Genomic DNA, 21,419 nt, shown 5'->3' with positions numbered 1-21,419 from the left:
TGGGTGCATTTAGTAAACACCATTAGGTGTTATTTGTCCTTTTCCACTGTGTGCTGAGCGTGTAATACATTGTCAACCATAGTGCTAGAAAGCTTGGAAGGGGAGATGGTTTTCAGCGTGCTGGGGTTCCCCAAGCCTCAGCTCAACTCCCTCATGGAGTCTCAACTTTTCTTTCTGAAACAGTGTCTCACTTTGTAGCCCCGGTTTACTTCAAACTCATGAAAGGCCTTCCTGCCTCAGTTTCCCAAGTGCTGGGATTACAGAGCTGTCATGCTTGGGTGCCTGGGCTCACTGTCTTTTTTCCCCTCTCTCCTCCCTCCCTTCCCTTCCACATCTTCTCCTCCTCTCTTCCTTCCTCTGTCATCCCACCCCATTCCACCCTATCCTTTTTGTTTGGTTTTATTGTGATAGGGTCCCATGTAGCTCAGGTTAGCCTCAAACTCACTATGTAACTGAGACTGGCCTTGAACTCCTGATTCTTCTGCTTGCAGCTCCTGCGTGCTGGAATTATAGGCATATAGCACCTTTAACTTTCCCTTTTAGCTCTAGGTTGGGTCCCTTCCCTGAACTCCAGCCTAGAACATTCCACTGCCTACTGGGTGTCCTTCTACTGGGTGTTTAAAGGATGTCTTAGAAGTGCCTTGGCTCACACTGTGGAAGGCCTTGGCAGTTCATAAAAAAATTAAACACAGAGCCAGATGTGGTGGCACAGGGCTGTCATTCTATCTGCTTGGGGTGCTGAGGCAGGATGGAAAGCACAGAGCCTTCCTGAATTACAGTGAGTTCAAGGCCAGCCTGGGCAGCTGAGCAAGATAAAAAGATGGCTGGAGGTGTAGGTCAGTGGTAGAGCACTTACATGGTGTGCTTGAGGCCCTAGGTTCAATCCTGAGTCACACACACACACACACACACTAAACATAAGTTACTACAGGAACTAGAGATTCCACTCCATGTTATTTACCCCGAAGAACTGAATATATATGCACATACAAAACGTATGCATGAATGTTCATACGGACCCTATGCATCATAGTCAAAAATGTAGAAATGACCAAGTGTCAGCAGATGAATGGATGAACAAATGAGGTATATCCATACAGTGGAGTAGTATTTATCCTTGAAGATGAGTAGCAATGCTACATGCTACAACATAGATCAATCTTAAGGACACTGTGCTGTGAAAGGAGCCACACATACAACTTGAGTTCCATCCCTGGTTCTACATGGTGGAAGAAGAGAATGGCTTTCCATAAGTTGTCCCATGACCTCCAAATTTGAATCCTGGTGCGCGCGCATGCACACACACACACACACACACACACACACACACTCACACAAATAAATAAATAAATAAATAAATAAATAAATAAATAAATAAATAAATAAATATGATTAAAATGAAGAATGTTCTGGAACTAGATAGTAGAGATGATCACATAAGACTCCCAGACACCACTGAATTATACATTTAAAATGGCTAAAAATAAAAATTATTTAAAAATATATATATATTTCTTTTTGAGACAGGGTCTCCTTGTAGCCCCAGCTGTCCTGGAACTCACTATGTAGACCAGGCTGTCACAAAGATCCGCCTGCCTCTGCCTCCCAAGTGCTGGGATTAAAGGCATGTGCCAACATGCCCGGCAGAAATAATATTATTTTTATGTGTGTGAGTGCATTGCCTGCATGTATGTAAATGCACCCATGTTGTGCAATGCCCACGGAGGTCAGAGAGGGTGTCAGATCCCCTGTTACTGGAGTTATGGATGGTTGTAAGCTGCCATGTGGGTTCTGGGAATCGAACCTGGGTCCTTTGCAAGAGCAGCCAGTGCTCTTAACCACTGAGCCATCTTTCTAAACCCATATGTTTTACCACAATAAAAATAAGAACGAAGCCAGGCATGGCAGCCCTGCTTGTCATCCTGGCATTTGGGAGGTGGAGGCAAAAGGGTCAGAGATTAAGGTCAGCCACTTAGTGAGTTTGAGGACAGTTCTGGCTACATGAGAACAAAAAGTCAAAACAACAAAGAATAGGCAGATGACATCAATAGCTTCCTGTTCAGACCAGCCCTTGACTTCCTGTCTCACTTAAAGAGTAGATCCCCACTCTACCCTTCCTAGAGTGCCCATCGCCTCCTTTTCCTCTAGGTCTAAGATCATGAAGCCCCACTTCCATGGCCAGAGCACTTGCTGTCGCCATGTCTGGGATCCCTTTCTACATATCTGGGCTTGACCACTCCCCCCTTCAGCACAGCTCACCTATCATCTCAGGGCTCCACAGCAGCTCCAGACCTACTGGGGTTCTTGCACTGCTGGTTGTCCTCTGTAACTCCGATGTGCATCTGCCCCAGAACAGACATCGCCTTATCCTGTGTCTCCCCCTGCTAGACTAGAATTTCCATGGAGGCAGGTGGTTTGGTCCACATCACTGCCGCCTCTCCTCAGCACCAGAACAGGTGCCTGATACATAGTAAATGCTCAGGAAAAAAACACTGAGATGGCTCAGTGGTTAAGAGCACTGGCTGCTCTTGCAGAGGACCCAGATTTGGTTCCCAGCACTCACATGGTGGCTAACAATCACCTGTAACTTCGATACCAGGAGATCTGATGTCCTCTTCTCACTTCTCCAGGCACTGCACAACACGGGACATGGGTGCACTTACACACATGCAAGCAATACACTCACACATACAATAAAAAATTACCTGAAAAGCTGGGTGTGATGGCGCACTCCTTTAATCCCAGCATTTGGGAGGCAGAGGCAGGCAGATCTCTGTGAGTTCAAGGCCAGCGTGGTCTATAGAGCGAGTTCCAGGCAGCTAGAGCTACAGGGAGACCCTGTCTCAAAAAGACCAAAAAAAGAAAAAAAAATTACCTCATGGTAAGTGTTGAAGTATGCAAGGCAGGTGTGTGTTCCTCTCTCTCTCTCTCCCTCTCTCCCCTCTCTCTCTCTCTCTCTCTCTCTCTCTCTCTCACACACACACACACACACACACATGCCCCTACACACAGACACTTCATATGAGAAGGTTCCAAGAGGTTCCATCAATTGCCTGGGCGCCACAGTGCCCAGACTCAGACTGGGCTTTGAACCTGGGTCTCCAGGCATTGGTCTAGAGGTGTGTCTAGACACACTCAGAGATGGAAGTGCTACAAGCAGCCTATAGACCACTTCATCCTTTGAGCACTGCTGTGTACAATCAGGCACGTTGTACAGTGGCTGAAGGGGCCTGGCCGAGAGAGAATGGACACCCACCTGCAGGTGCAGCAGGCTCTGTAGACACTGGAGATGGGTGATAGTTCTCTGGTTTCCTCACACTAGACTGCTCAGATGCACAACAGAACTGATAGTGACACAGATCACTCGACACCTAGGCAGTGCCCCAATGCAAGGACACCCAGTGTCAGCCTGGTGACACACCTATAGCCCCCTCCAATGCTTGTGTGTGTGCATGCATGTGCGCGCGCACACACACACACACACACACACACACACACACACACACCACTCTACATGCATGTATTTCCACACATTTTGACCGTCAGTGCCCAAGACTCAGATGCCAAGGCACCCCAGAAACATTACAGCCCAAGACCCAACCCACTGCACTGGAGCAGGGGTATCCACACCCATCTTGGCTCTGTCCTGCAGCCATGTAGATGCAAGCTTGCCCTGGCCTCTGTGCAGTCTGCAACAGGCCTGTGAGGTCCTGGCCCCTGCCCATCCCGTGCCCCATCCTGTGCCCTGCCCCCAGCCCAACGCCACCCCGACCTCTCAGGTTCACACTCAGCGATGTCCTCCTCCACAGGCCGGGGGGTGGGGGCTGGGGCCTCAAAACCCGACGTTTTGCTGCCATGCACCTTGCCTGGGCCCTCAAACCCAGCTCAGGACTTCAGAGAGCATCGAGGAGGGAGCCAGGCAAGGGAGAAGCCCTAGTCCTAACCTAGGGCCCACCAGGCCCTAGTCCTAACCCTGCCAGCTGGGGGTGGAGAATCTTGGCTAGGATGACAGGGGTGGAGTGGGCTCGATCAGAGTGAGTTGACTCTTGAGGGTCCTTGTAGAGAACAGCAGCAAATGGGGGGGGAGGCGTGGTGAGGGATGCCTGGGAACCAGAGAAAGACACACTGAAGAGAGGCACAGAGGTTCAGGGAAGAGACAGAGCCCACTGAAGGTGGTACAAGGCATGGTGGGTGGTGGTGGAAGGTAGAAAGAGATGGAGAGAGAGAGAGTGGGAGCCCCAGAGAGGAACAGAGAGTCCTAGAGGGGGACCATGAGGGGGAGTGGGTGGTGAGACCCAGAGATGGGGGGGGTCACCAAGAAGGTGCCTCTAAGATGGCCGGAATGGGGTCTGCAGGTGCAGCTGCGGAGGGGAGGGGGTAGGACAGGGGTGGGCAGATTACTGCAGGGGTTGGAGAACAAGAGGAGGGGCTCCTAGAACTCGCTGGGGTTGGAAGGGCAGTTTGGGGCAGGGAGTAGACAAGACTGGGGAACTGCAGAAGAGGAAAGAGGGGATGGGGTCCTGACCACCGCATGGACATCTCCGAGGGACGTCCCCAGCACCAGGAACAGCGCCTTGTCTAGGGTCCCTGCCTGACGACGCTGTCCATCCTCCTACTAGGACCCCTTGCCTCTATCCAGCTGCCTGTTCTCCTTAACTGGGATCTGCCGTCGGGCCTGGCTTTCCTGGCGTCTGCCTGGGGCTCGGTTCCGGCATCTCTCTGTCTGGGGCCTCTATCCTCAGCCTCCCCCGCCTCGCTCTGCGTCCTTCCTTGTAGCCTCCACACCCAGTCCTTCTGCCCAGACATCTCGCATGTCTGTCCCGGGGCTTTGTCCCTCAGAGTATCTGATCCCCATCAGTCGGCTGGCCCCCCGCCCCTCTGACCCCCCACTCTTAAGCGGGGTGGGTGGGGGGGCGCTGCGGAGAGAGCTGAGTGTTCCCAGCGCAAAATAGACTCCCGTTGCCATGGCGACGCGAGCGCGGCCTCGAGACGCAAGCTTCAGGGCTGGGTGTGCGGAGGGGACACCTGGATCCGGAAGGCGGGGGCCGGGGCTTCGACGCCCGTGTTCCTGAGGGGCTCCGGAGGACGGCTGGGACTCCTGGGTCTTGGGGAGGGTGTGCTGGGCTGTGTGGCTCTGGGGCCCGGGCTTCTGGGAGGGGGTCTGGGCTGCCTCCTTGCGCAGTGGTGGTAGTGAGCTGGGTCCGACTGCTCCACCGGGTGGTCCCTGCACCCCTGACAGACTCAGGATGCTTTCTTAGGCCCCTAAGACTGGGAAAGGGGACTGCGAATCTCGGGTGGGGAGGCTTGACGCGGTGGAAGGGGGGGGCGCCTGTAGAGTTGCAACACTCGGGTCTCCTAGGGGCTGCAGAATCCTGCGTCTTAGAGGAGCACCGACCCACTGAGCAAGCTGCAACAGCCCATCCATCCGTCCGTCCATCCACATACCTGTCTCCCCCCGCCCCCTTTCCCCGTGCCTCAGTTTCCCCCGCCTCACCAGGTACGGATGCGCTCACCTCGCTTTCCGGATGCGGGACCCTCGGGGAAGCGGGGGGTGGCAGCGTGGGGGCCAGCCGGGGGAGGCAGCGCCAGCGCGTGTCTGCCAGCCAGCGGGGCTGGGCGTGCGCGCGCCGACGGGGGTGGGGGCGGCAGGCAGCGTGGCGGGGACCCTGGCCGGCAGTGCTTTCTCGTGCAGATGCGCACCGGCTTCCGTGCAGATGTGGTGATGACCAGTGTCTCCCGCAGGCTCGGAGCTGAGACGAGGCACCTCCCCGTCCCCACCTGCAGGAGACGCCCCCTCCCCCTTTCTTCTGCCTGCAGACCCCTGGAGCCCCCTTTGATGTGCCCCAAACCCAATAATGGTTCGGTCCACCGCCACATCAATGTTTATTCTGAGTCCGGGTCCCAGTCTATAACATTCCTTCCCCCTCCCTTTCCAACTCCGTGAAGTGGCCCGGGGCCCAGCCCCTCCTCTACCTCAACATCAGCCAATTCTCGCCTTGCACCCAGAGTTCTATTTGCATTTCCGGAACTACCTGTCCAATCGGGAGGCAGAACGACGTCTCCCCTCCCATGGGGGCGGTACTCCTGGTGGACTGCACCACTCTTGGGATCCAGGAATATGTGTGTGTGTCGGGTGAACCGTTTCACTGATGTTTAGGTGACAGGAGAGTGAGTCCCCCCTCAAGTCAGGGTCTGGAGTTCAGCACCAGGGGGTTGGTCTCGCCTGGGGAGAAGCCCAGCAGTCCGAAGTCTGGAGCTGGCTCTTTAATGATCTTCTGTATCTGTAGGCAGATGGGGGCTGGGTCAAGAAGTCAAGAAGTTCCCTAGCTCCCTGATGAGCAGTCTGAGGTGAGGGCCATCTCTTCATCTTCACCTCTCCGGTTGTCCTGACAGCATCCCTTCCCCAGTCAGCCACTCTCTTAAAAAGTTTTCCCGGGACCTCCTTCACACCATACCTGCCTGGTCGAGGGCCTAACTGCTTGCCATCTTGGTCTTTCGGGCCTTGGACCACTAAGGGTGGATGGCTCTGCTTGGAGTCTCTTGCCTACACCTTCCTCTTCTTCACTAATCTCTTTCCCATCATTCCTTTCAGCCCTCAGCACCCCCCATACAAGCCCAAACTCTGCTTATGAACTCCGTCCATTTACACAACTCCCTCTTGGTTGAACAGGACAAACCAACCACAGTTCCTTCATGAAAGTCCAGCCAAGTTTATCTTCAGAAAATGAATCAAGAAAATCCAAAGCCTGCATCTTCACTGCCTCTAGCCCCCACCCCTCTCATGAATGACTCCAGGATGCCTGAAGTGGCCTCCTGGATGGTCTCTGTTCTCTGTCCCATGCCACCTAATCCATTGGCTATTTAGATATAGTATTAAGGTGCCAATCTGGTGGTGGCCAGCTCTCATGTGCTTTAAAACAAAATGAAACAGTTGGAGTTTATTGAAGATGTTTTAAAATAGATTTTAGGAGCCTGGAGTGGTGGCTTAGTGGTTAGGAGCACTTGATGCTCTTGCAGAGGACCCAGGTTCAGTTCCTAGCCATCATATGGTAGCTCACAACCAGCTAACTCCAGTTCCAGGGAATCCAATGCCCTCTTCTGGCCTTTGTGGGCACTGCAGTCACATGAATTTACATACATATATAGGCAAAACACTCATACAAATTTTAAAGAGATTTTAGGAAGCAGTTCTTTTTCCTGCCTATGGTCCCCAGTAGCCCCTGGGATATCCTGGTGGAAAGACATAAGACAAACTCATGAGCATGCATGCAAGTTTCTCTGCGTCAGCTCCTATTCCGTGCACTCCTCTCACATGGGCTTTCTTTTATTTTTCTTTTTTAAAAAAATATTTTATTACTTTTATTTTATGTGTATGCATGTATTGCCTGCATGTTGGTAAGTGCACCCATGTCATGCAATGCTCACAGAGGACAGAAGAGGCTGTTGGATCTCCTGGAACTGGAGTTACTGACAGTTGTTAGCTGTCATGTGGGTTCTGGAATTCGAACCTGAGTCTTCTGCAAGAACAGTGTTCTTAACCTTTCAATTGGCAAAGCTGACTTAGAAAAACCTGCAAGATATATACCGTATGAAGTGAGATGGCTGAGCCATCTCTCCAGCCCCTCTTTCCCTTTTTTCAAGACAGGGTTTCTCTGGAGCCACAGGTGGCATAGAACTTGTGTGGACCAGGCTGGCCTCGAGCTCGCAAAGATTCACCTGCCTCTGCTTCCCAAGTGCTGGGATTAAAGGCAAGCACCACCACATCTAGCTTCTTTTTTTGTTGTTGTTGCAGTTGACAGTGTTGCTGGGGTAGAAGGCAAATGTTCTACCATTGAGCAACATTCCCCATCCCAAGGGGATGGAGAGATGGCTCAGCGGTTAAGAGCACTGGCTGCTCTTACAGAGGACCCAGGTTCGATTCCCAGCATCCACATGGCAACTAAAAATCATCTGTAACTCCAGTTCCAGGAGATCCCACACCCTCTTCTGACCTCTGTGGTCATTGCACAACATGGATGCACTTACACACATGCAGACAATACACTCATACACATAAAATAAAAATAATAAATAAAATATTTAAAACAAAATAAAATAAAGAGTTCTGGAATTAGAGGCATGCACCACCATACCCAGTTCATAAGGTGCTGGGGATCAAACACAGGGGCTTCCTGAATGCTAGTCAAGCTCTTCACTAACTGAGTTACATCCCAAACCCTGGATTGGCTGTGTGTGTGTGTGTGTGTCTGTGCGTGTGTGTGTGCATGCACGCACAGACACACACACACACACACACGGAGGCTGAAAATGAAAGCTAGGCAGCTTTCCCCTTACTTTTTGAGAAAGGGTCTCTGACTGAACCACGGATCCTTCTGGATCCTCACCAGAGCACTTAGCTTTGATGTGGGTTCTGGGGAGCTGAACTCAGGTCATCACACAGCCAGCATTTTACTAAAGGACCCATCTCCCCAATCCTCCTGGACTGGCTTTTTATCACCACACTAATGCAAACCCCAGGAAGGTTGATCCTCAGTGGCTGGCATGGACTAGATCCCAATAAGTGCTCAACAAAACAGGATGAGGGGCAGGGCAGAGGACCTGGGATGTCCAACTCCGGAATTTCCCTGCATCTCGAGGGTGAGGGTTTGAGCGGGAGGGACTAGGACCTGGTCAGACAATGGTACCAGGAAGGCCACTCTGGAAATGGGCACGAGGGCTGAGGGACTGCAGAAGGAGCACCAGGACCTGATGAGGCAGACACTGGTTGGACGGAGTTAGATGTTGGGGGGGTGCCAAGGGCTTCGGCTGGTAGGGTCTCCACTGGACTCTTCCTCCCTTCTTCACTCCAGTCACATTCTCTAGGAGGCCCCTGGGACTACCGTAGGTAACCCCCTCCTCTGCACCCCGACACTTCAGATGGTCCCTTAGGTTATTTCACCACAGCCCTGTGGCCATCTGATATCCCTTGTTCATTTATGGTGGTGGGGAATGATCCCCCATGAGAACTCAGCCTCCCATTCCACTGACATTTCAACCTGCCCTGTTCCTGAAACCCAAAGAAATGGTAGCTCTCAGTTGGGTATAGCAGTGCATAGCTGTAATTCTATCACAAAGGAGACTGAGGCAGGAGGATTGTCATGAGTTTGAGGCCAGTCTGGGCTATAGAGTGAGACACTATTCAGAAAGACAAGAAAAAGAAAGAAAAAAGATGGCTAGTGAGATGGCTCATGGTAAAAGTACTTGCTGTGCAAGAATAACCAACCAAATTCCATCCTGGAAGCTCATAAGACAGGAGAGAACTGAAGTGATTCCCAAATGTTGTCCTCTGACCTCCACACATGGGCCATGAGACACATACACACACACACCATATACACTAAAGATAAAGAAAAGCTGGCCAGGGGCTGCAGAAATGGTGCAGTTATTAAGAGCACTGGCTGCTCTTGCAGAAGACCAAGGTTAAGTTCCCAGCATCCACATGGCGGTTAACAACCATCTGTAACTCTAATTCCAGGGGATCCGACGCCCTCTTCTGACCTCCATGGGCATTGCCCATGGGTGCTCTTATATAAATGAAGGCAATACACTCATACACATAAAAAATTAAAATTAAGGGGATGGAGACATGGCTCAGCAGTTAAGAAAACTGGTTGTTCTTGCAGAAGACCTAGGTTTGAATCCCAGCATCCACATAGCGACTAACAACTGTCTGTAACTCCAGTTCCAGGGGATTTGATGGCCTGTTCTGTCCTCCGAGGGCATTGCATGGCACATTGCATTACACACATGCAGGCAATAAATGCATACACATAAAAAAATAAATTTTAAAAATTAAAATAAAAAAAGAGGTCTTGTCAGGCGTGGTAGCACATGCCTTTAGTCCCAGCATTTGGGAGACAGAGGCCGGTAGATCTCTGTGAGTTTGAGGCCAGCCTGATCTACACATTGAGTTCCAGGCCAGCCAGGGCTACATAGTGAGATCCTGTCTCAGACAAACAAGAATAAATATTTCGGGGCTGGAGAGATGGCTCAGTGGTTAAAAGCACTGACTGCTCTTGCAGAGGACCCAGGTTCGATTCCAAGCACCCACATGGCGGCTCTGAACCCCAGGTCCAGGGGAATCCGAAGCCTTCTTCTGACCTCCGGGGCATTGCACGACACGGGTGCACTCACATACATGCAGGCAATACACTTGTACACATAAAATAGAAATAATAAATAAAATATTAAAAAAGAATAAACATTTCTACTATGCATAAGACCTTGTCTCAAAAAACAAAACAAGGCCAGGTATAATGGAACATACCTTTAGATCCAGTACTTGGGAGGCAAAGGTAGGTGGATCTCTCTGAGACTGAGGCTAGCCTGGTCTACAAAGTGAGTTCCAGGCTAGTTGAGGCTACAGGGAGATCCTGTCTTAAAAAAAAAAACAAAACAAAAAAGCCATAGCTTGGCATAGGGGGTGCCCATCTTTAATCTCAGCATATGGGAAGCAGAGGCAGGTGAATCTCTGTGAGATCGAGGCCAGCCTGTTCTACATAGTGAGTTCTAGGCCAGCTGTGGCTACAGAGAGACCCAGTCTCAAAGATATCAAAACAAAACAACCCCCCCACACACACTCAAACCCAAACAAAATAACAACAAAAAAAAAAAAAGAAGAAAAATATTTCTCCTATACATGTATGATGGGGGGCAGAAAAGGGCTTAGTGGGAAGGACCCAGAGGGTCCTTTACCTCTTTGAACTGTGGGTGGGCAGTGTGCTTTACAAGCTGCAAAATCAGCACCTTGCTGGTGGAGAGGAAGATGCCACTCTGTTGCATTCGGGCAAGCGCCACCATGCGGTTCAACTCACTGCAGGAGAGGGAGGAGGAGGAAGAGAGGGCAGTGTCTATGCTGTGACATGTCTGACACATATGGCCGGTGCCCCCAACATACATCTGCCACTATGGCAACCCTCTCACCTTCGAGAAGAGCGGACATCCGCCACGTGGACCTGTAGCTCAGGAGATCCAGGACCATGTGCTAGAGGCAGAGAGAGGTCAAAGGTGAGTCTCAGAGTGCTAATGGAGTCCCCAGTGAGGGGCTGGGTACTGGAAATGCAGGTGAGGCAGGCTCAGATCACAGCCAGGGCCCTAGGGTAAGATAAAGGACAGAGGGAGGGCCACCAGGTAGAAGAGGTGACTCCTGGGACAAAAGTGTCTCACCAAGATGCAGCCTTGAGTCTCAAGGCCACAGAGCAGCACAGACCGCAGCTGGGGCCAGCTGTCCAGTTCCTGCTACAAGGAGGGCACCATGCTGAAGCAGGTTTTGCTCACTGGACGCAGGCCCTGAGCCCCCAGCTCGGGAACTGTGGGGCCCAGGCCTTGTGGGTACTGCTCTGTCAGCACAGCGGGGACACCCAGCAGACGGGCCACCTGAGGGAGGGGAAACAAAGGGCTAGGACCGATGGAGCAGGGCTGGGGCCTGGAGCCCTGGGTCTGAGGGAGGAGGGTGGGGCCTGGAGCCCTAGATCTGAGGGAGTAGCCCTGTGGTCTGGAGCCCTGGGTGTTGGGAAGGCAATGCTGGTATGTACCTTAATAAGAATTCGAGCAGCCATAGACACAATCTGTGGAAAGTAGACGTCTTTGTCTTGAAGTTTCTCCTGCATGTCACACAGGAACAGGATGGAGGACTCCGGGTGGATCCGGCCCAGGCCAGCTCTGGCTGCTGCCATTTCCTGGAGGTGGACAGAGGAACGGTAGACAAGGTCTCATCCAGTCCAGAGTCTGTGTACTTGCTCTGTGGTCCCTGCACCTGCACTCCTGTTCCCATCTCAAGGCCTTTTCACCTGCTGTCCTTGGTTCACTCCTTCCTCCTCCTGCCCTGTTCATTTGTGAGCCTACTTCCCCCGCAAAGTCTTCTCAAAGTGTGTCCACTGGTCCCAGTGCTCATACAGACCTACAGCAACGGTGTCAGCATGCACAACAACCCATGCAAATTCAGTCAGACAAAAACCAAGCACAGAACTGGGGAAATGGACAGCAGACCTCAACCTTAGGTAAAGAACTATTGGCAGCTGATTACTGCTGGGTGAGGAATCTTCCTTAAGAAAGAAACTAGATAGACTGACTAGACCCCAGTGGATGAACGTGCACTGAGGGACACCTGGGTAGACTAATTTGACCCAAAAGACCTTAACATATATGACAGAATCCATGAAATCGGGGCTATAGAGGGGTGTGGATGGGGGAGGGGGCGTAAAGATGATTAAGATTTTTGTATGAAATGTACAAAAATTCAATAATAATTAAAAAAAAAAGAGCCACAGGGTCTTGCTATGTAGTCCCGGTTGGTCTTAAACTTACTAAGATCCTCCTGCCTTAACTACCTGAATGCTGTGCCCACCATGCCAGGCTCTTTGAGATCTTGGAAGCTGGCACCCCCAGCATGGCAAATGTGTCCCCTCTAGCCTCAGTTTACCCATGTGTAAAACACTGCTGCTGTACTCCCTTCCAGGTCTTGGAACGAGAGGGTGGTATACCTACAGAATGGGTATCAGTCATAGAAAATGAAGAAGCCCTAACGTGCTACAATACAGAATACCCAAATACTATGCTCTGTTAAGTGGCCCCACACACAGTGTGTGGTCTATTCATGTGAACTGGCCAGAGTGAGCCATATGTGGAGGCTAATGATGTAATCCTACTGCTCAGGAGACTGAGGGTTAGAATTTGAGGACAACCTGTGCTACATAGTGAGTTCCAGGTCAGCCTGGGCTGCAGAGCAAGACTCAGTCTCAAAAAGCCAAGAAAACAGAACAAGGTGTGATGGCACATGCCTTTAATCCCAGCTCTTGGGGCTCCAGAGACAGGCAGATCTCTGTGAGTTCCATGTCAGCCAGAGCTACAGGAAGATCCTGTCTCATAAACCAAAACCAAAACCAAACAAAAAAGGAAGCCAAAAAGTGGGACTGGAGAGACGGTTCAGTAGTTAAGAGCAGTTATTACTTTTATAAAGGACCAGAGTTTGGTTCCCAGCACCCATGTCAGGCGGTTTACAATCACCTGTATAAATCTAGCCCCTGGGATCTGATGTCCTCTTCTGGCCTCCACAGGCACCTGTAGTCACATGCTCAAAGCCATACACAGATACACATACATGTACATAAATAAAAATAAATCATTTTTCAAAAAGCATTACTCTTTTAAACTTACCGTTGTGTGTGATAGACATGCATGTCACAGGGAAGACACAGAAGTCAGAGGGCAACTCTGTGGAGTCGCTTTTCTTCCTCCACCTTTACAAGGGTTCTGGGGATTGAACTCTGGTCATCAACTTGCATGGCAAGTGCCTTTACCCACTGGACCACTTTGCAGGGCCAATAAAAAAAATTAAGAATTAAAAATAAGGGCCGGGCATAGTGGCGCAGGCCTTTAGTCTCAGCACTGGGAGGCAGAAACAGGCAGATCTCTGCGAGTTCAAGGCCAGCCTGGTCTACATAGTGAGTTCCAGGCCAGCTGGGGATACAGGGAGACCCTGTCTCAAAAAGACCAAAAAAAAAAAAAAATTAAAAATAAGTCCTGGGGTTGGAGAGATGGCCCAGCAGTTCTTGCAGAAGACCCTGGTTCAGTTCCCAGCACCCACATGGCGGCTAACAACCATCAGTAATTCCAGTTCCAGGGGATCTGACGCCCTCTTCTGATCTTCTCGGGCACTGCACGACACGGGTGCACTTATACACATGCAGGTATAACACTCATACACATAAAATGAAAATAAATAAAAATTAAAAAAAAAAAAGCCCCAAACAAAAACAATGCCCCCCTCCCCTAAGGAACAGAGCAGTCAAACCAAGAATTTGGACAGTCAGGGGTTGGAGCAGGTAGGAATTTGGGGGACTGTTAGTGGAAATAAAGGTGATGAACATGGTCTAGACATAGATTAAGGGTGATGGCTGCACACCCTCATGAATGCGCATCTGGAAATGGCTGGGAGGTTTGGGGGCACAGCTCAGATGTCAGTATGCTTACCTAGCATGCATCAAGCCCTGGGTTCCATTCTCAGCACCCCATAAACTGGGTGAAGTGGAACACACCTGTAATTCCAGAACTCAGGTGATAGAGACGGGACCAGAACTTCAAAAAAATTGTTTTAAGCAGGGTGTGGTGGTACATGCTTTTAGTCCCACCACTGGGGAGGCAGAGGCAGGCGGATCTCTGTGAATTCAAGGCCAGCCTGGTCTACAGAGTGAGTTCCAGGCCAGCTGGGGATACAGGAAGACCCTGTCTCAAAAAGACCAAAAAGAAATTTTTGTTTGTTTGTTTTAAAGACAATTCTTTATCCTTTCTTCCCCCAAACCCCTGGTGTGCGTATATGATGGTGCACATATGTGTGATGGCCAGAGGCCAAACTTGAGTTTCCTTCCTTAGAAGCCATCTACTTTGTTTTTTGAGACAGAGTCTCTCTAGGACCTGGGGTCCCTGATTCTGCTAGTCTGGCTAGCCAGAGCTCCAGGGATCCCTCTGCCTCCTCCCTTTTCCCAGGGCTAGGATTACAGGTATATACCATCACTCCTGGCTTTTTTTGTGAGTACAGGTTATCAAACTCATGGCAAGCACTTTATTGAAAGAGCCATCTCCTCAGCCCAAGCAGGTACATTTTGTATGCATTTTATCACCAGTTTAAAAACAAAAATGAATGGACCAGGCTTGTGAAGTAACACTTTTACAAGAGAGACCTTAGTTCCAGAGGGGCCCATGGCTCAAGGTCTGGGGAGACCCAGGGCATGCCTAGCTTCCTCTGCCATACTGACTGTACACCCTGGGCCTGAGGTTTCATAAGCCATGGCATGTGCCAGCTAATGTTCTTGGGAGGCTTGTGCTGTTGCTGGGTCCCCAAGTCGCTGTACAAGAGGGGATTCTAGCTGGGCTTTCCCTGTGGCTCTCCCCACTGTTTCTGTGTAGATTTGTTTCTGTTCATTCATCATCTCTCACTGGGACATAGAGACACAGAGATCCCACAGAGGGGGACACTGGGGAGGTGGAGAGCCAACAGAGGGGGACACTGGGGAGGTGGAGACCCCACAGAGGGGGACACTGGGGAGGTGGAGGGCCAACAGAGGGGGACACTGGGGAGGTGGAGACCCCACAGAGGGGGACACTGGGGAGGTGAAGAGCCAACAGAGGAAAGATAAGAGGTCATGTCTCCACATATGTGTTGTGGTAAGTACACACACACACGCCAGAAAAGGGAAGCAGAGGTCCTGAGGCCTTGGTTGGGCTGAGGCTGGAGGGATTTCAAACCCTGTGGCCTTGTGGGCAGGGCTTGTATCTCCAGTATTCAGAACTGGGAAACCCCACAGAGGCCAGGGGGTAGTAGTTGTCAGGTCTGTGTGTTACAAAAGATCATTTTGGGGGTTAGGGATGTAGTTCACATGGTGGAGTGCTTGCCTACCTACCATGCACAAAGGCATAAAAAACAAAGAACCAGAGTGGCACCAGCCTGCAATCCCAGCACTCTGGAGGTGGAGGCAGGAAGATCAGAAGTTCAGAGTCATCCTCTGCTACACAGAGAATTCCAGGGCAAGTCTCTAGACCCTGCTGACATGGATCATGTTTCCTTAGAAAACCATATCCTTTTCTTTCACAGTTCTGATTACATGACTAACTAGTTCACTGTGCTTTTGTTTTAAAGGGCGCTCCCCCCCACTTTTTTTTTTTAAATAATTGAAATAATAAAGGGGCTGGGAACGGTGGCACTTGCTTATAATCCCAGCACTCTGAAGGTTTAGCCAGGAGGCGGAGCCAAGAGTTGGAGGCCAGTTAGGGTTACATAATGACCTTGTCTCCAAAAAAAAAAAAAACAACAAAAAATTAAGATTGCACAATCTGTAACAAACACGTTGTCTAGTGAAAAATAAACATAAGATTTGCAAAAGGTCAACACCTAGCAAACACAGCCTATAGTGATGGGGTCAAGATAGTGGTCACCTTTGGGGTTTTCTGAGGGAAATGGGATTACAGACGTGTACTCCCAAATCTAGTTTAATTTAGAACATTTTTCATGCTAAGCAATTGCTTTAGTACTAAACTATATTCCCAGCCTTCTCCCTCCTCTCCTTTTTTTTTTGAGACAGGGTCTCCCTGTTGCCCCAACTGGCCCACATGTAGACCAGGCTGGCTTCAATCTCACAGAGATCCACCTGCCTCTGCCTTCCGAGTAGATTAAAGGTTTGTACCACCATTCCCGACTCCTTCTTACTTGAGACAAGGTCTCACTAGGTTGTCCATGCTGGCTTTGAACTTTCCATCCTCCTGTCTAAACCATCCAAGTAGCTGGGGTTACAGGAGCATATCACCAAACACATTTTACTGAAGTTAATGCATGAGGACCTGAGTTTGGATCCCTAGCACTCACATAACAAAAACAAAGCTTCAGTGCACACCTGTAACCCCAGCACTGGGGCATGGGGTGGAGACAGGCAGATCTTAGAGCTCACAGGCCCAAGTTGATAAGCTCCAGGTTCAATGAGAAAACTTGTCTCAAAAAATGAGGTGTATGTTGGGGGTGGGGCTGAACAGATAGATGGCTTAGTGGTTAAGAGCACTTGCTGCTTTTCCAGAGGACCCATATTTAATTCCCAGCACCCATGTTGCATGGCTCACAACCACCTGTAACTCTAGCTCCAGGGGATCTGACACCCTCTTTTAGCCTTCTGGGTACCCACACATGTGGCCTATACACACACATACATAAAACTAAAACTAAAACTTTCTTTTTTAAATAAAAAAAAATTTTTATGTATATGAGTGTATTGCCTGCACGTATGTAAAGTGTACCCATGTCCTGCAGTGCCCTTGGAGGTCAGAAGAGAGAATGGGATCCTCTGGAATTGGAGTTAAGGACAGCTGTTAGCTGCCATGTAGGTGCTGGGAACTGAACCGGGGTCCTCTGCAAGAGCAGCCAATGTTCTTAACCACTGAGCCATCTCTCTAGCCCTATAAAAACAAATCTTGCCAGGCGTGGTGGCTCACGCCTTTAATCCCAGCACTCAGGAGGCAGAGGCAGGTGGATCTCTGTGAGTTCGAGGCCAGCCTGGTCTACATGGTGAGTTCCAGGACAGCTGGGGCTACAGGGAGACCCTGTCTCAAAAAAGACCAAAAACAAAAACAAAAACCAAAACCCAACAAATCTTAAAAATATATTTGGGGGGTGGGGGCTGGATGTGGTAATGCACACCTTTAATGCCAGCACTTGAGAAGCAGAGGCAGGTGGATCTCTGTGAGTTCAAGGTCAGCCTAGCATACACTGGGAGCTCCAGGCTAGCCAGGGCTACATAGTGAGACCCTGTCTCAACCCACCTCCAAATTAAAAAATATATATTTCATTTGTTTTTATTTTATGTGTATGAGTATTTTGCCTGTATGTATATAAGTGTGTGTGGTGCCCATAGTGGCCAAAAGAGGGCATTGGATCCCCTGGAACTGGAGTTAAAGATAGGTGTTAGCTGCCATGTGGGTTCTGGGAATGGAACCCAATCAGTGCTTTTACCAGCTGAGCCATTTCCCCAGCTCCAGGTTGTTTTTTTGAGACAGAATCTCATGTAGCCCAGGCTGGTTTCGTATCTACATGCAGAAGTTGACCTTGAACTTCTATCTCTACCTGCGGAATGCTGGGAATGTAACCAGGGCTTCAGTTACACTAGATAAGCAGTCTACCAATCCAGCTACATCCCCAGCCCCTGCCAAAATGATCTGAAAAAAACAAAGCTGTCAACTACTCCCTACTGGCCCCATTCTTTTACCAGTCCTGAGGGCTGAGATGCAAGTCATGTGCACAAGGCCACGCGGCTGTAGATGCCCCCAGCCTCAGCCCAGCCAAGTCCTACCTCGGGGCCCCTGCTCCCTTTCCTGGAGTGTGTGTGTGTAAGTATAGACCCCCACATTCTGTGGCACATGTATGGAGACCAGAGGACAACTTTAGGTGTTGGTTCCCACCTTTACCTCGGTTCAGATGCGGTCTCTTACTGGCCAGGCTAAGCCAGGCTAGTTGGCCTGGGAACTTCGGAGTGTCGCCCATCTCCATCCCTCATCTCCCACCACCATGTGGGCTGGGCAATCACTTTTCTCACTGAGCAATCTCCCCAGCCCCTTGGATGACCCTTCCCATTCTCAGAGTTCCCCCAGTCCTGAGCTCAAGAGACACCCAGGCACCAAGAGACATTTCTGAGGGATGGGTGAGCAGGAGAGTCACAGGGAGGATCGTAAAGGCCCTGGAAGTATGTGGACAGCAGGGAGCTCCAGAGGGGCTGAATGTCACAAAGCCTGACATGTGTCAGACACTGAGGTGCCCTTTGGGCTGACAGGATCATGACCACACGCCACGGTCCTCAAAATGCCAGAGACATAAACCCTCTAACCCAGAATCTGCCCCTAAGTATTTATCTTGCAGGGACCAAGTTATTTGTCACACAACTTTTTGACAGGGCTGTAGAGACAAATGGCCAAACACAAAGGCAGACATTCCCACACTTTAATAATCAGACTGAGGGCTGGAGAGATGGCTCAGCAGTTAAGAATACTGGCTGTTCTTGCAGAAGACCCGGGTTTGAATCCCAGCACCCACATGGCAGCTAACAACTGTCCACAACTCCAGTTCCAGGGGATCCAACAGCCTCTTCTGTCTTCTGTGGGCATTGCACGACACGGATGCACTTACCTACATGCAGACAATACACGTGTACAAAAAAAAAAAATCAGACTGAGAACATTTGGAACCTGGCTTCCCGGTAACCCATGATGTCCTACACAAACATTTAGCCTTGTTCCTAATGACTCCCTGTGCCTTATCCCCAACCCCCAATCTATTATGACTATTTGGCAGGCCTGGTCTCACACAGTCAAGGCTGGCCTTGAACTCATGGCAATCCTCCTGTCTCAGCCTCTTAAATCCTGGGATTACAGGCATGAGTCTGAATGCCAAGCTAATACTTTTAATTTTTTTTTCACTATGTGGCTGAGGAAGAGCTTGAACGTCTGACCCTCCTGCCTCCACCACAGGTGTGCACCACCACACCTAGTTCACGTGGGACTGGGGATCAAACCCAGAGCTCCGTGAATGCTAGGCAATACTCTACAAATTAAACTACATCCTCTCTCTCTCTGTCTTTCTGTCTCTGTCTCTCTTTGTGTCTCTCTGTCTCTCTCTCTGTCTCTCTGTCTCTCTCTCTCTCTCTCTCTCTCTCGACACAGTTTAAAGTATCCCAGGCTGGCCTTGAACTAGCCAGGTGACCTTGAACTCCTGATCCTCTGTCTCAACCACTCGAATGCTACTCTAACAAGATGAACCTCCATGCTCAGATAATACCATTAGCTTTGAGATACTCTTGCTAAATTGCCTAGGCCTTGAATTTCACCTGCTTCCTTCTGCTTCTGGAGAAGTTAGGATTACAAGCCTGTGCCAGGCCTGACTCTCACTACTGAATTCTTTTTTTTTTTTTTTTCAAATTTTTTATTATTTTTATTTTATGTGTATGCGTGTATTGCCTGCATGTAGGTAAGTGCATCCATGTCATACAATGCCTGTGGAGGTCAGAAGAGGCTGTCGGATCCCCTGGGACTAGAGTTATGGACAGTTGTTAGCTGCCATGTGGGTGCTGGGATTCATACCCGGGTCTTCTGCTAGAACAATGTTCTTAACTACTGAGCCATCTCTCCAGCCCCTACTGAATTCTTTGTAGCTGCAAGGAAGGTCTTTAGGCTAAGAAAAAGTGCTCGAGAGATGTTAAGTGAACAGAGAAAACCCTGGGTAAGGAATGGACCCATCTGTGCCCCCAAAGCTGGCAAATGCATTTGGATTTTTTTCTTTTTTAAATTACTATTTTTATTTTATGTGTATGAATGATTTCCCTGCATGGATATAAGTAGACCATGTATGTGCAATGCCCAGAGAGGCCAGAACAGAGTGTTGGGTCCCCCCAAACTGGAGTTACAGACTGTTAGCTCCCATCTGGATGCTGGGAACAGAACCAGAAAGAGCAGCCAGTGATCTTAACTGCTGAGCCATTTCTCCAGCAGCCTGGATAAGTAAATCGAGTCAAATCGGAGAAAGCACCAGGACACAGACAAAAACTCTGGCGGAATAGAGTTTATTAGCAGAGGAAAACACACTGGACAATTCCCCACAATTCCCGTTTTGGGATAGAGGAGCTGTCAGTCTACAGGTTGTTGGCTGGGGGTCTTTATAGGGGGCTTTCGGGGGTTGTGGAAGGCGGAAAAATATTTTTTAAAAAGTTAGGTGGGACAGAGAGTCCCCAAGGCTTATCAGGAGAGAATAGCCTCTGTCAAATTGCCCCTGGCGAGTTTTTGTCTCTGTCCTGTGCTTTCTCCCGATTTGACTCGATTTAGCTATCACCCCCCTACACACTTTAAAAAACACTGACCTTTTTTTCTTAAAGTTTTAGCATTTATTGACTTTGTGTATATATGAGGGAGGGGGGCAGTGTGTGCCAGGGTACACTGTGAAGGTCAGAGGACACCTTGCAGTTGGTCAGTAACCTCCTTCCACACAACTCCCAGTTTGAAACTCCACTGTATGGTACAGCACATTGTTAAGCAATCAGGCGTTCATGTAGGGAAAATGTACCTGACCTCTGTGCTTATGCCTCATTCCATAGTCAGCGGTTTCAAAACAGAAAATAAAATGAACGGGCCTGGGCTGTAGCTCAGTGGTAGAGCACTTGCCTGGGTTCCCGAGGAAGTGCTCTACCATACAAGAGGCCTTAGGTACTGTTTTAAAGAAATTTAAATAAAACGAGAATTTCATGGCTGTAGTAGGGCTGGACAGAGGGCAGAGCCGGGAGAGGAGGCAGTGGGTTCCCATGGTAGTGGGGATAGACAGGGGCAGCTGGGGCTGTGAAAGGGGTAGGAAGGCACCCTCTGGAAGGAGTCCTCTGTGTGTGAAGGGGCCTATCCAGGGCTGGAGGGAGTTTGCCACGTGCGGAAGAGTGGAAAGGAGCTGTGTGTTTCCCCAGGTAACTTCCAGACGGTGTGACCCTGGGCAAGTTTCACTGCCCCTCAGGGCTTTCTTCCTCCTGGGAGTAGGAAGTCACCTACTCGTGGGGCTGATGCAAAACCTGGCTCTGGACAGAGCTGGAGTTCCTCCCTGCCCGCCCCTGCCGTAGCTGAGCTTTCGTCCCCTCATCTGCAGGGCTGGACGGAGGGTTTGCAAGCAAGCGGGACTTACCCGGAAGGTCTCAGATTCGAACCGGCTCCCCTCTCCAACAGGTCCTGGGACTTTTCGCCACCGGATTCCCACGGACTCCGGACTCTGAATTCCGAGGGTCAGGGTTTTGTCCGGACACGTTGGTCCTGCCCTTCTGGGCCGAGCCACCCAATCGGCGCTCGCCTCGCTCTGTCTCTCACTCTCTCCCACCCCCACC

The 21,419-nt window shown here is 50.1% G+C and overlaps 1 protein-coding gene across 1 annotated transcript; it reads right to left on the bottom strand.

The window, feature by feature from the left end:
- Window positions 1-5,600: 5,600 nt before the first annotated feature.
- On the bottom strand, window positions 5,601-21,402 carry LOC103744807 (isochorismatase domain-containing protein 2-like). Its single transcript, XM_008846656.3, is given in 7 exon segments — window positions 5,601-6,281; window positions 10,735-10,852; window positions 10,963-11,002; window positions 11,005-11,023; window positions 11,206-11,415; window positions 11,574-11,717; window positions 21,224-21,402. Coding segments are annotated over 6 exon segments (624 nt in total). The 5' UTR covers window positions 11,715-11,717; window positions 21,224-21,402; the 3' UTR covers window positions 5,601-6,185.
- Between the last annotated feature and the right edge of the window lie 17 nt (window positions 21,403-21,419).

Source organism: Nannospalax galili, unplaced genomic scaffold (genome assembly GCF_000622305.1).
Source record: "Nannospalax galili isolate Female #2095 unplaced genomic scaffold, S.galili_v1.0 scaffold842, whole genome shotgun sequence".
NCBI classification, from domain to species: domain Eukaryota; kingdom Metazoa; phylum Chordata; class Mammalia; order Rodentia; family Spalacidae; genus Nannospalax; species Nannospalax galili.
The sequence above is the reverse complement of the archived record's forward strand: the minus strand, read 5'-3'. Positions and strand labels throughout refer to the sequence as shown.